Source organism: Artibeus jamaicensis, unplaced genomic scaffold (assembly GCF_021234435.1).
Source record: "Artibeus jamaicensis isolate MK-2021 breed Jamaican fruit bat unplaced genomic scaffold, CSHL_Jam_final contig_447, whole genome shotgun sequence".
Classification (NCBI taxonomy): domain Eukaryota; kingdom Metazoa; phylum Chordata; class Mammalia; order Chiroptera; family Phyllostomidae; genus Artibeus; species Artibeus jamaicensis.
Window position 1 is genome coordinate 3,821,257 of NW_026521834.1, and position 14,750 is coordinate 3,836,006.

The 14,750-nt window shown below is 40.1% G+C and overlaps 1 protein-coding gene across 8 annotated transcripts in view; it reads right to left on the minus strand.

Moving 5' to 3' along the window:
- Positions 1-14,750, minus strand: part of UBAP2L (ubiquitin associated protein 2 like) — a 52,440-nt gene that overhangs the window by 36,091 nt on the left and 1,599 nt on the right. For all 8 annotated transcript variants that reach the window (XM_037162409.2, XM_037162410.2, XM_053666267.1 and 5 more), the window contains 3 exons: positions 11,537-11,666; positions 9,787-9,864; positions 9,120-9,230 (listed from right to left, as the gene is read on the minus strand). In XM_037162409.2, coding sequence (XP_037018304.1) covers positions 9,120-9,230; positions 9,787-9,864; positions 11,537-11,626 — 279 coding nt within the window. In that variant the 5' untranslated portion in view covers positions 11,627-11,666. Of the gene's footprint in view, positions 1-9,119; positions 9,231-9,786; positions 9,865-11,536; positions 11,667-14,750 lie in introns of those variants that run through there.

Genomic DNA, 14,750 nt, shown 5'->3' on the forward strand with positions numbered 1-14,750 from the left:
TAAAAAAGACAATCCTTCTTTCAGAGAAGCATACTGACGCCCTGGCTAGTGTAGCTCAGTGTAGTGAACGCAGGCCTGCTAACTAAAGGATTGCGGTTCGATTCTCAGTCACGGCACATGGCTGGGTTGCAGGCCAGTTCCCAGCAGGGGGATGCACAAAAGGCAACCATACACTGGTATTTCTCTCCTTCCCTTCCCCTCTAAAAATAAATTAATTAAATATTTTTTAATGCAACTTTTTTTTTTTAAAAAGAGAGAAGCATTCTGAAATATTTAGGAAAAACACTACATCTACAGGTTACTTCAAAATAATTCCAAGTGCCCATCAATGAATGAATCAACAAAATGTAACATATACTTACATACTAGATTATCAAGCCCTAAAGAAAGTGGAATTCTAAACTTCCGCCAAGATGGAGGTGTAGGTGGATACACTGTACCTTCTCACACAATCAAGTTTAAAACCAACAAAGTTTCAGCAACAAAAACAGCAGCCAAAGGACAGAAAATTAAACTATATGGAAGTCTGACAACAACGAACCCTTCAGCCAAACCGGTAAGAGGGGCAGAGCCAGCAGCAGAGCAGAGTCAGGCAGGAATGATCCACTGGACCACCTCGGGCACTCGACCCGGGCTTCCCAGCAGCTGTGGGCGGATTCCAGGTGTGGAACAGCAACAGGTGGACCCACTGAGGACGCAAGGTGGCAGACCACTGAGGGCTGACCACAGTCACACATTCGCGAGCAGATAAACCGGTGAAGGAGCGAGCAGTGAGACGGACCCCACAGGCCCCAGTGGCGGGAAGTGGCAGACCGGACTGCCATTGTCCCTTTCTGACCCCGCCCCCACATACAGCGTCACAAACCAGTAACCTAGGTAGCCTCGCCCTGATGAACACCTAAGGCTCTGCTCCTCATATGTAACACACATGAACAGATCAAAACATGGCTCAAGAACAATTCAGAGCCCCAGAGCCAATAAATCTAAGCAAATAAGAAATTGCCAAACCTATCAGATGCACAGTTCAAAACACTGGTGATCAGGATGGTCACAGAACTGGTTGACTTTAGTCACAAATTAGAGAAACACATACAGGCTAAACTAATTGAAATGAAGGGAAATGTACAGGAAACCAATAGTGATGGAAAGAAAACTGGGATTCAAATAACGGGAGTGGAACAAAAAGAAGAAAAAAATGACCAAACAGAAAAAAATGAAGAAAGAAGAAACCCCAAAAATGAGGAGAGGCTTAGGAACCTTCAGGACATCTTTAAACACTCCAACATCTGAATTATAGGGATACCAGAAGGGGAAGTGGAACACCGAGTGCAAAACTTCTTTGAACAAATAATAAAGGCGAACTTCCCCAATCTGGCAAAGGAAATAGACTTCCAGGAAATCCAGGAAGCTCAGAGAGTCCCAAAGAAGGTGGACCCAAGAAGGAACACACCAAGGCACATCATCATTACATTAGCCAAGATTAAAATGAAGGAGAGACTTCTAGAAGCAGCAAGAGCTAAGGGGACAGTCACCAACAGAGGAGTTCCCATCAGACTGTCAGCTGATTTCTCAAAAGAGACCTTACAGGCAAGAAGGGGCTGGAAAGAGGTATTCCAAGTCATGAAATCCAAAGACCTACAACCAAGATTGCTCTATCCAGCAAAGCTTTCATTTAGAATGGAAGGACAGATAAGGTGCTTCTCAGATAAGATCAAATTCAAGGAGTTCATCATCACCAAGCCCTTATTATATGAAATGTTAAAGGGACTTATTGAAGAAAAAGAAGTTAAAGAAAGATGAACAGTGAAAGGACAACAAACTCACAGTTATTAACAACCACACCTAAAACGAAAGCAAACTAAAAGGACAGCTAGATCAGGAGTGGAAACATAGGAATGAAGATCTCAAGGAGGGTTAGCAACAGGGGAGTGGGAGGAGGAGATGGGGGGAGAAGGTACAGAAAACAAGTAGCATAGACAGTAGATAGAAAATAGATGGGGGGAAGCAAGAATAGCATGGGAAATATAGAATCTAAAGGACTTGAGACACATGGTCATAAACTAAAGGGGGGGTACTGGTGGGGCTGGGGGGTTAGGGTGGAGTGGAATGAAGGGGGGAATAGAATAACTGTAACAGCATAATCAATAAAAAAGAAAAAAAGAAAAAGGAGATTAAAAAAAAAAAAGATGAACAGTGAAAGGACAGCAAACTCACAATTATTAAGAACCACACCTAAAACAAAATCAATCTAAGAGGACAGCTAGATCAGGAGCAGAACCATAGAAATGAAGATCACATGGAGGGTTAGCAAAAGGGGATTGGGAGAAGGTACAGAAAATAAGTAGCATAGATGGTAGGTAGAAAATAGATGGGGGGGCAAGAATAGCATGGGAAATATAGAATCTAAAGAACTTGAGACACATGGTCATAAACTAAAGAGGGGGGAATGGTGGGGGAGGGTGTGTGCAGGGTGTAGGGGAATGAAGGGGGGAAATAGAACAACTGTAATGGCATAATCAATAAAATATATTAAAAAGAAAGAAAGTGGTATTTTAGCCCTGGCTGGTGTGGTTCAGTGGACTGAACACTGGCCCACGACCCAAAAGGTCACTGGTTCGAGTCCCAGTCAAAGCACATGCCTGGGTTGCAGGCCAGGTCCCCAGTAGAGGGCTGTGAGAGGGAACCACACACTGATAATTCTGTCCCTCTCTTTCCCCTTTCCCCTCTTTCTAAAAATAAATAAGTAAAATCTTTTTTTAAAAAGTAAAATTCTAAACATGTCACAATATAAACCTTGAAAACATTACAATAAGTGACATAAGACACAAAAAGACAACACTTATGAGGTACCTACAAATATAGGCAAATTCATAGAAACAGAAAATACAAGAGGCTACCAGGAGCTAACAGGAGGGAGAAATGAGGAGTTACTATTTAATGAACACAGAAATTACATTTTGGATTTAGTTTAAGAAATAAGAGAGAAAGTCCAACTTCCGCCAAGATGGAGGCATAGGTGGAGTCGCCATGCCTTCTCACACAACCAAGTTTAGGGACAACTCAATATTAGCAACAGAAAACACAGCCAGAACACAGAAAATTGAACTTTTCGGAAGTCTATTAAAAACAAATTCTTCAGCCTGACCGGTAAGGGGCGAAAACAGCAGCTGGTCGAGCAGGGTTGCACAGGAAAACTCGGTCAGACGGACTCAGGCGCGCGGAATCCAGGCGCAGGGTTGGACCTAGTGAGCGACCGAGTGAACGACTACAGGGAAACAGCGAAGGAGCAGGGCTGCGGGTTGACTGTGGTCGCCCATCTGTGTGCGGATAGACAAGCGAGGGAGTGGGAGATTGGACGGGACCCAGCGGGTCCCGCGGCAAGCGGCAGCGGAGGGCGCTGCCATTTCCCCGCTCTGACCCCACCTCCACATACAGCGTCATAACCCAGCAACTCTCAGTAGCCCTGCCCTGGTGAACCACCTAAGGCTCTGCTCCTCACCCAGTGGCGAAACAGCAGAGGGGGCCGCCATTTCCCCGCTCTGACCACGCCCCCACATACAGCCTCACAACCCAGCAACCTGGGAGTCCAAGGCTCTGCTCCTCACACTTAACAGGTGCGAACAGACCAAAAATGGCTCAAGAAGTACTCAAAGCCCCAGAGCCTATAAATCTAAGCAATGAAGAAATAGCAAAACTCTCAGACGCACAGTTTAAAACACTGGCAATCAGGATCCTCACAGAACTGGTTGATTATAGCCACAAATTAGACAAACATATGAAGGCGAAACTAATTGAAACGAATGGAATTGCACAGGAAACCAATAGCGATGAAAAGGAAACTAGGACTCAAATCAATGGAGTGGACCAGAAGAAAGCAAATAATGGCCAAACAGAAAAGAGTCAAGAATTCAAAGAAATGAGGAGAGTCTTAGGAACCTCCAGGACATCTTTAAACCCTCCAACATCCGAATTATAGGGGTATCAGAAGGGGAAGAGGAACAGCCACCAGTGGAAAACTTATTTGAACCAATAATAAAGGAGAATTTCCCCAATCTGGCAAAAGAAATAGACTTCCAGGAAATCCAGGAAGCTCAGAGAGTCCCAAAGAAGTTGGACCCAAGAAGGAACACACCAAGGCACATCATCATTACATTAGCCAAGATTAAAATGAAGGAGAGACTTCTAGAAGCAGCAAGAGCTAAGGGGACAGTCACCTACAAAGGAGTTCCCATCAGACTGTCAGCAGATTTCTCAAAAGAGACCTTATAGGCAAGAAGGGGCTGGAAAGAAGTATTCCAAGTCATGAAAGGCAAGGACCTACAACCAAGATTGCTCTATCCAGCAAAACTTTCATTTAGAATGGAAGGACAGAGAAAGTGCTTCTCAGATAAGATCAAATTCAAGGAGTTCATCATCACTAAGCCCTTATTATATGAAATGTTAAAGGGACTCACCTAAGAAAAAGAAGTTAAAAAAACATGAACAGTGAAAGGACAGCAAACTTACAGTTATTAACAACCACACCTAAAACAAAAGCAAACTAAAAGGACAGCTAGATCAGGAGTGGAAACATAGAAGTGAAGATCACATGGAGGGTTAGCAACAGGGGAGTGGGAGGAGGAGAAGGGGGGAGAAGGTACAGAAAATAAGTAGTATAGACAGTAGACAGAAAAGAGATGGGGGGGGCAAGAATAGTATGGGAAATATAGAATCTAAAGAACTTGAGACACATGCTCATAAACTAAAGGGGGGGTAATGGTGGGGACGGAGGGGGGTAGGGTGTAGGGGAATGAAGGGGGGGAATAGAACAACTGTAATGGCATAATCAATAAAAAAAATAAATTAAAAAAAAATGAAAAGCTCCTAAAAATGAAGAGTAGTAATGATTGTACAACTCTGTCAATGTACTACTTAATGCCAATGAATTATACCCTTAAAAACAGTCAAAATGGAAGATTTTATCACAATTTTAAAGTTCAAAAAACCGATTTAAAATTATAGGAAAAAGTATATCTACATATTTTAAAGTATACAATAAATAGCTTACAAAAGTATAAGTTTTTAAAGAAGATGAAATATCCACGTAGGACTTGGAAGCCTCTTGCTGCCTACTCTTCCAACCCAAGCTGTTCCTACATTACAGCTGGTGGAATGTTTATGCTCGCAGTGGCTTCAATGTGTACGTTTTCATGACCCTATAGCTAAATCTGCATCAGCTCTTAGTTTTTCCATCTGTCTCAAAACCTGGCAAGTTTCAGAAACTTGCCACATAACTTCTATAAAAAGAATCACTATGATCTTCTCAAAGACACTAACAATTTTCTGATATGATCTTGTCCACCCAAATACATTCAGCAACCCCTGGATTTCAATGGGAGCTGGTTTATATGTGGTATAAACCTATGTTCTTCAGTTTATTTTTTTTCATACTGTGGAAGTTCAAATTTAAAGTACTAGGTAGAAGATGCTGAAAGGTGAAACAAAATATGACTTGTGCAAAAAAATAAATTAGACTTCTAAGAAGCATGAATAGTCCCACCTCTCCACCCATCCCCTCAAAAAATATCAAGACAATTATTCCAGAGTAAACTCCAAATGAACCAAAGGCACCGTTACATAATTGTCCAGGCAATAATTTTCAAAGTCAGTAATGTAAAATCTAACCTAGGACCACACTTTCTAAGAGAAAAATCCACAAGTTTAAATACAATGGTTAAAAGAAGTTTTCCACTATGATTTCCCATTGTCTCAAGGAAACTGATAAACCTCCAACATATAGTTAAAGTGACACTGTAACATTAGTAAATTGATCACTCAAAGGATGAACTCTGGTTATCTATTCCAACCCAAAGTCCCCAGTGTAAGACCAAGTAAATAAAAATTACTTCAAAATGTTACAGTTTAAAAAAAAAAGTAAAAAGTAAAATTAGGACTTCTGGCCAAGATGGAGGGATGGGTAGATACACTATGCTTCCTTGCACAATCAAAAGCGGCACAACAACAAAAAATAATCAGAACTGCCAGAAAAATCGAACTGTATGGAAGTCTGACAACCAGAGTTAAAGAAGAACCATTCATCCAGACCAGTAGAAGGGACAGAGACAAGCAGCTGGGTGGAGCAGACTCAGGACAAGGGGGCTGCTGAAGGACCAGAGAGGGTGAGACAGTGATTGGCAGACAAGGCAAGGCAGCTAGTGGTGGAGCAGGTGGTCTCACATTTGTGTGCCAATAACCTGGGAGGAACAACTAGGGAGCAAGACAGACAGCGCAACCCAGGGAATAAAGCCTCAAAACCTTACTTAAAAAAAAAACTTGTGGAGGTTGAGGTGGCAGAAGAAATTCCCAGCCTCAGAGGAGAGTTCAGTTGGAGAGACCCACAGGGTCCAAGAATGTACACAAAACCACCCATCCAGGAATCAGCATCAGAAGGGCCCAATTTGCTTGTGGGTAGCAGAAGGAAGTGACTGAAAGCCTGTGAGAGGTGAGCAAGCATTTTCCCCTCTCAGACTTCTCCCCACAACACACAGTGCCACAACACAGCAATGTGGGTTGCCCCCACCCCCTAAAATACCCAAGGCTCCACTCCTTACTACGTAACAGGCAAGCCGAGACAAAAAAAAAGGCCAAATGAAAAAACAGATCAAAGGTCCAGAAAAAATGAAGCAATGAAGAGATAGCCAACCTATCAGATGCACAGTTCAAAACACTGGTGAATCAGGATGCTCACAGAATTGGTTGAGTATGGTCACAAAATAGAGGAAAAAGGGAAGGCTATACAAAGAGAAATAAATGAAAATGTACAGGGAACCAACAGTAACAGGAAAAAAATCAGGACTCAACAATCTGGAGCAGAAGGAAGAAAAACATTCAACCAGAACAGAATGAAAACACAAGATCTCAAAAAAAATGCAAGAGGCTCAGAAACCTCCAGGACAACTTTAAATGTCCCAATATTCGAATCATAGGGGTGTCAGAAGGAGAAGAGGAAGAGCAACAAATTGAAAACTTAGCTGAAAACATAATGAAGAACTTCCATAATCTGGCAAATTAAACAGACGTTTAGGAAGTCCAGGAAGCTCAGAGTCCCAAAGAAGTCATATCAAAGGAAGAACACAAGAAGGCACATAATTACATTAGCTAAGATTAAAGGTAAGGAAAGAATCTTAAAAGCAGGAAGAGAAAAGGAGACAGTTACTTACAAACGAGTTTCCATTAGACTGTCAGCTGATTTCTCAAAAGAAACCTTGTAGGCAAGATGGGATGGAAAAAAGTATTCAGTGTCATCATGAAAGGCAAGGATCTGCATCCAAGATTACTCTACCCAGCAGAGCTATCCTTTTAGAATGGGAGAGCAAATAAAGTGCTTCCCAGATAAGGTCAAGTTAAAGGAGTTCATCATCACCAAACCCTTATTATATGAAATGTTAAAAGGGCTTACCTAAGAAAAAGATAAAAAATATGAACAGTAAAATGACAACAAACTCACAACTATCAACAACCAAATCAAAATAAAACAAAAAAAATTAAGCAAACAACTAGAACAGGAACCAAGATCACAGAAATCGAGATCACATGGAAGGTTATCAGCAGGGAGAGGGAAGAATGGGGGAAAACATACAGGGAATAGGAAGCATAAATGGTAGGTATAAAATAGATAGGGACAAGTTAAGAATACTACAGGAAATGGAGAAGCCAAAGAACTTATATGTATGACCCATGGACATGAACTACGGTGGGGGCAAGGGGAACAGGGCAGCAGAGAATAAAGGGGGAGGAAAAAACTGGACAGTTGTGCCCTGGCTGTTGTAGCTCAGTGGATTGAGCACGAACCTGCAAACTGAAGGATCATGGTTCGATTCCCAGTCAGGGCACATGCCTGGGTTGCAGGCCAGTCCCCAGCAAGGGACCCACGAGAGGCAACCATTCATTGATATTTCTCTCCTCTCCTTCTCTCCTTCCCTTCCCCTCTAAAGATAAATAAATAAAATATTAAAAAAGAAAACTGGACAGTTGTAATAGTATAATCAATAAAATGTATTAAAAAAATAAGTACAGCCCTGGCTGGTGTAGCTCAGTGGATTGAGCGTGTTCAAGGGGTCACTGGTTCAATTCCCAGTCAGGGCACATGCCTGAGGTGTGGACCAGGTCCCCAGTGGGGGTCCATGTGAGAGGCAACCACACATTCATGTTTCTCTCCGTTTTTCCCTCCCTTCCTTCTCTCTCTAAATAAAAGTAAAATCTTAAAAAAAAGTAAGTACAAGTAGGAAATGATAGAATAGCCATGGGGATAGAAAGTACAGTATAGAAAAGTGAGTAACCAAAGAACTTACAGGCATGACCCATGGACAGGACAAAGGTGGAGGGACTGCCTGAGGGAGTGGGGGATGCTGGGTGGAGGGGGTCAAAGAGGAAAAAATCAGGACAACTGTCATAGCATAATCAATAAAATATAATTGAACAAGCAAAAGAAAGTAAAATTAAAGTTCTCTACTAAGCACTACAGAAATATCCCAAAGGTTAGTAAGGCAAAATCTCTGTTGCTAAGGGATTTACAATTTGATACAATAAGACAAGCACCAAAACACAATTCTGATTAAGTGGAAAGGAGCGGTCCTCCACGATATCCCCTATCATCATCTCCAGGGATAGTCAACAATCTGTAAACCTTTTCCCTCTACCTCATCAGAAAACGTTTACACGATGAAAAGGTATTAGAAAATGCAAAACTGATACTGATGGAAAAGTGATGAAATCAGAATCCAGAAGCTTGTGACTGCGCAACAAAAGTAAAACGAGAGAGCAGAAATCTTCCATGATTAGCATGAAATAGCACCTCTAATTCAGACTAACCCAGGCCCGAAAACAGTCACTAGCATAGAATGAATAATTTATTCCAGGCTATTTAGAAGAGACTGATTTTTATCTGTTTTCTCCTACTTATTGTACATTAATTTCAAGTATTTGCAACCTGCAGTAAACAACCTCCAAGGGAGTTCCCAGTTCTACTTTGAGAATAAAGTATTCTGCTTTAAGGTGAGTTACCCCATTTGCTATTTTTAGAGTATTACTAGCCTCTAATCCAGGGACCCACTTTCTAGAACACTTTATTAGCATTGTACCGTATCTGGGTTTCCTTCCAGCAGTACATTGATGGCTCTGTTGACATCTCCATTGCAGTCATGCAAAGCAATGACACATTCATCCTGGTTCTTGCCTGTGATATCAATCAACTGAAAAAGAAAGATCAGCAGTGATCATGAATAAGCTTGTACTCCCCACAAAAGAAAACGAGGTGAAGAAGAGAGGGAAAACACCAAGCAAATCTGAAAGAACCAGGCTTTAAAAAAAAAAAAGCAGAATTTTGGTGTTCTAGTTCGAAAAGCAAAATATACCTGTGACCAAAAATGGAGCCAAAAGGATTTAAATACAAAACAATCCAACCATAAAGCATCTAACAGAGAATCAAAACCAGAAACACAAAGGCTTCAGCATACCACTATTTCCACACTTCCTAAATGCCACAATTGCTCAAAGTTGCTATAAAATGACATCAATACAGTCATTCATTAAACAAGAGGTTAAAAAGTAAGACAAAAACCTCTGAACAAGGTATCTGGCCAAAAGAATACAGTAAATCAGACAATAAAAGCATTTATCGGCTTAATCTGTATTTCAGGTCATAACTCTGTTAATACTTATAGTAGTAAGTGCCTCAGTAGGTATCTATGCATTAATCCTGGTATTTTTCCACATAGCTTACACCAATTTAGCAATATACTCACTCACTTGTTTCACCTTTTCCTCAAAGTCAGCATCATTATGGTCCGAAATCATCTGTGCAAGTCGAATTTGTTCTGCAGTGGCCTGAGAATTCAGACAAGTTCAAAAAATCATGATCAACAGATACCAGGTTTAGAGAAATAAGAGGGACTCTACAGTCCTCTTATTTCTTCAGCTCCCACCCCAATTTTCCTTTTCCTTGTTACACAGGACTAAGTAATAAAAAACTACCAGCACTGAAGATACTTAAATCAACCCTGATTGGTATAGCTCAGTGGGTTGAGCATCATCCTGCAAACCAACAGGTCACCAGTTCAACTCCCAGTCAGGGTACATGCCTGGGTTGCTGGTCAAGGTCCCCAGTTGGGGGCGTATGAGGCACACGACCAATCAATGTTTCACACATCTATGTTTCTTTCCCTCTCTTTCTTCTCCCTGTCCCTCTATCTAGAAATAAATAAATAAAATCTTTTTCAGCACAATGACAAGAAAAAAAAGAATATGCTGCCATTATTCTTTCACTCTAAAATTCCTAAAAAAGCAGGAAGTTAATCTACCAACATTCACCATTAAGGAGGCTTTCATACTGGGAATCACAGTACCACTTTGAAACATCTACATTCACATTAATTCACATTAATGTGTTTGCCAAGTCATGTGTAAACCCTACTCTTGTTTCTGCAATGACCGATGCCACCCTCCTATTCCTAGGTCTGACATAATGACTAAGAGTAGACTTAGTATATCTTTTTGGACATCCAGTGTATGTTTATAAGATACCACAAATGTACTGTTGCAATTAAAATATTAAACTATGGATTGAACCCAGGCCTGCAAACCACATGATCACGGTTTGATTCTCTATCAAGGCACATGCCTGGGTTGCAGGCCAGTTCCCAGTAGGGGACTCACGAGAGGCAACCATACACTGATACTTCTCTCCTCTTTCCCTTCCTTTCTAAAGATAAATAAATAAAATCTTTATTAAAAAAGTAATAAAATAAAATATTAAACTATATAAGTACTAAAATTCTGCTAGAAATTCACTTGGAAGGAAAAGTCAAGAAAAATGAGTAAGAGGAAAGTTCTAGGCTTACATATTCAATTTATCTGACCATAACCAAATAAGGAGTATATTCACATTATATACCAACCAACACCAAACCAGTTATAGAAAACAGATCATACCTAAATTAAACTTAAAAAAACAAACAAAAACCCATAAACCATACCCAGGAGGCTGATTTTACTCCTCAAAACTAAGCAATACTCTACGATGTCTTAATTGGTTATTTTTGAAGGAAAATATCCTCATGGAAAAGGAAATATCAGATTAGGCCTCAATGAGACCAGAGAGAAAGATAAAAGTTAGGAAAAATAAGTACAAGACAGGGGAAAGGTGGTGAGACAAAGGTGGGCTAGAGAGACATCAAGGTGGAAGGTCTAGGAAATAAGAAACGTATTGCTAAAAACAACCCAAATAAAAGGGAAATGTTATCTTAGTCATACAAAGCTCAAGAGCCATTCTTTCAAAGTCTCATAATTAGGTATTAAAAAACAAAAAGCAGGCACACTATACCATAACACATCATTAATAACAGTTATCGGCACCAAGTCAAACAAGGCAAGGGCTGGAAAATCAGAATGAAGAACCCAAATCAATAATCCAAAGCACAGAATGATGCTGCACTGGATGGAAACCAGAATCAACCAGCAAGGTTACTCGAGGATCCATATCCCTTGGGTTCCCCTTTACCTGTGGCCGCTGCTTGTGCTGTGTCTGGTTTTGGTTTTGAGGTTGTTCCCAGTTTCCCCGGGCTCGGTTAGTGCCCACCGATGTCATCATTTACAGTATATACAAATAACAGTATTTACAAGGTAGAATACTGAAAGATTAAAAAAAAGTTTAGATGTTAAATGTGGGCAAAACGTTTTCAACCTCTTTCATCAGCACCTTCATGAAATACTTTTATTTTCTTCAAAGAAACAAACCAAGATGATCCCTGTTCTTCAGACATATTTAGTTTGATAAATTCCTTATGGAACTACGGACATTAACATTTTTGTAAAGAAAAAATATACAAAGCATATGTTAAGTGACATTTTTGTTTTTTTTTAAAGTTATGGAAACAGTTTGGTTACTAGTCCCCTACAAGCAGGTTTTCTGAAGTTTTGCTATCTTGAAAGTAAGCCAAACAATGTTAGTAAGTCAAAAGCCTTCTATGTAGGTAAAAAAAAAGTCCCTTTGACAGAAGGAAAGATAATCAAAGCCTGGAAACAAAAGTCTTCCAGGAAGAGGATTGGTGTATAAAACAAATTTAAAAAAATTTTAAATAGTGTATTCACTCTGCCTTACAACCCTCTAAGTTGCATGTGACCTACATCATTTGGAAAAGCACAAACTCAAGTCTAGCCTCTTTTTCCCTTAAGTTTCTCTCAGCATGTTGTAAAATAAGGATCTAGGAAATAAGTCTATTTCCTAGACTTAGACTTATTTCCTTCCTTAGACTTCTACATAGCTTGTATTAGCCCCAGTTACTTTGCTCAGAATCTGTTTTCTGGAAAATAATTCCAACACATTGCTTTTGCAGCTGCTTCTGTTAGTCCCAAAATCCACAGTTCTGAGAAACCAGAGTTACAATGAACCTCCACCACTCACCTTAAGGTATAAAGAATCCCAAATGTGTCCCAAACCCAAATCATCTAGCACAAGTAGTATTTGGAAAAAAGCCTTCTGGTAAGTCATTTTAAACTTGAGACATTACTGCAAGTCAAGGGTCACACACAACACACAGGACCTTCCCTAAACCAGCAGTTTTTTGTTGTAACAGTTCTAACAAGCAAGGATTCTATAGAATTTAGGTTCTCGTCATTCACACTTTGCTCTACAATGTAATCTCAGCTACTGCATTTAGTAAACAAAAAAATCCAAACATTCATATGATGGAGTGGTCAAAATAAGAGGTTATTTTGCACTTTTATTCCCTTCCAAAAAGTACAAGTTTATATTTTTATGCCCTAAATTTATTTGCTTTTCATTAATACTTTATACAGGATAATTCTAGACTGCTAGAATTAAATCTAGAAGGTACTGCTGGATTTAAGGGCAAGTTAAGGTGGGCTTCTAAAGAAACATGTGAGGATTAACTATTAGGAAAGTGAATTTCACCTGTTTCTTGGTCACAAAGAAAGCTGACTTCCTTGGGGTAAATTCTTCAACAAGCTGGGTCAACAGGTTGCATAGGTCTTTGATTTTTAATGCAGTAATGAAGAATTCTATTCTACATCTGCCCTGGCTGGAGTAGCTCAGTGGATTGAGCATGGGCTGTGAACCAAAGGGTCACTACTTCGATTCCCAGTCAGGACACATACCTGGGTTGCAGACCAGGCCCCCCAGCAGGGGTAGCACCCAAGAGGCAACCACACATTGATGTTTCTCTCCCTTTCTCCCTCCCTTCCCCCCTCTAAAAATAAATAAAATCTTAAAAAAAAAAAAAAAAAAAAAAAAAAAGAATTCTACATCTTTTGCCCTGGCTGGTGTGGCTTAGATGATTGAGTCCTGGCCTGTGAACCAAAGGGTCACCAATTCAATTCCCAGCCAGGACACATGCCTGGGTTGTGGACCAGGTCCCCCAGTGGTGGTGGCGCCCAAGAGGCAACCATACATTGATGTTTCTCTCCCTCCCTCTAAAAATAAGTAAATAAAAAAAAAAAGAATTCGACATCTTCTATCACCAAGAGTTTTAAGGGACTAATTTTTAATCATTACCCCTCCCCTACACAAGTTTACACACAAAGGCTTATAAATATTTCTAGATAGTACAGGATTATCTACTACACAATAGTCGTTTCCCAGGCTGGCATTATTTTCAAGTTTCAACACCTAATTAATAAAAAAAAATTTTTTTAAACAAAGTACCCCTAGACTCAAATCAATGTGGGGGAGGGGGAACTAGAGGAAAATCGTTGTGGAAATAATTGGCTCTAAGATATAGTTTCTAATATGGGGGTAGCCATTCCTGCAGAACCACTGACTTTCTACTCCCCATATGATTTCCAATTTGTGAGCATGATTTACACTACAACTATGAATTGTATGACTAGCTAACTCTATGGATGATTGCATATTACTATACTAATCGATATAAATGTATTAGGTCAACTTGAAAGCCACATAGGAAAGAAAAAATGAAATCCTCCTGATCACTTTTGCTATTAATTTCTATTTTCCTCTTATGTGTATGAAAAGTGTGTCTAAGAAAATTTTACCACATAGGCAGTAAGAACATTGAGCAACAGGTAAGTGATCTGGGACAGATCACCAGAGGGCACAAAAACTAGTAGCCTTTAACAGCAAGCAGAGGCGCGTACGAAAGTTATCACAGTGAAGGTAAGAAATTTTGTTAAATTTTCTTTAAAAAAGTCTAAGGGTCCCTGGCTGATGTAGCTCAGTGCTGGGAACTAGAGCTTCAGTTTCGATTCCCAGTCAGGGCACATGCCTCAGTTGTGGGCCAGGTCCCCAGTGGGGGGCCACAAGAAACACTGATGTTTCTTTCTCTCTCTCCTTCCCTTCCCCTCTCTCTAAAAGTAAATAAATAAAATCTTTTTTTTTTTTTAATGTTTAAGGGAGATAGGTGAGAAGTATTGGAGACCAAGTGTCTAGTGCAGGAACAAACACAGGTTTCAACACAGGAGTGCCCTTGACCATATTTTGAAAACCAGCTACTTAAAAAAATAGCCAGAGAATTTTTACAGGGGGAAAAAAAAGTTAAGTATTTATTGAGTTATCTACTGTGTTCAGCACTTTAGGATATACAAAAGTATTGTGACTTAGTTGCTACCCTCAGGGGGCTTACAATCTAATTTGAGAAGCAATTCAGAACTTCTGAAGGTAGACTGGGGTAAGATTTACTACCACTAACAGTGTCACTAACTCCACTGGATGTTTTGTGTTAATGACCCCTTCTTCC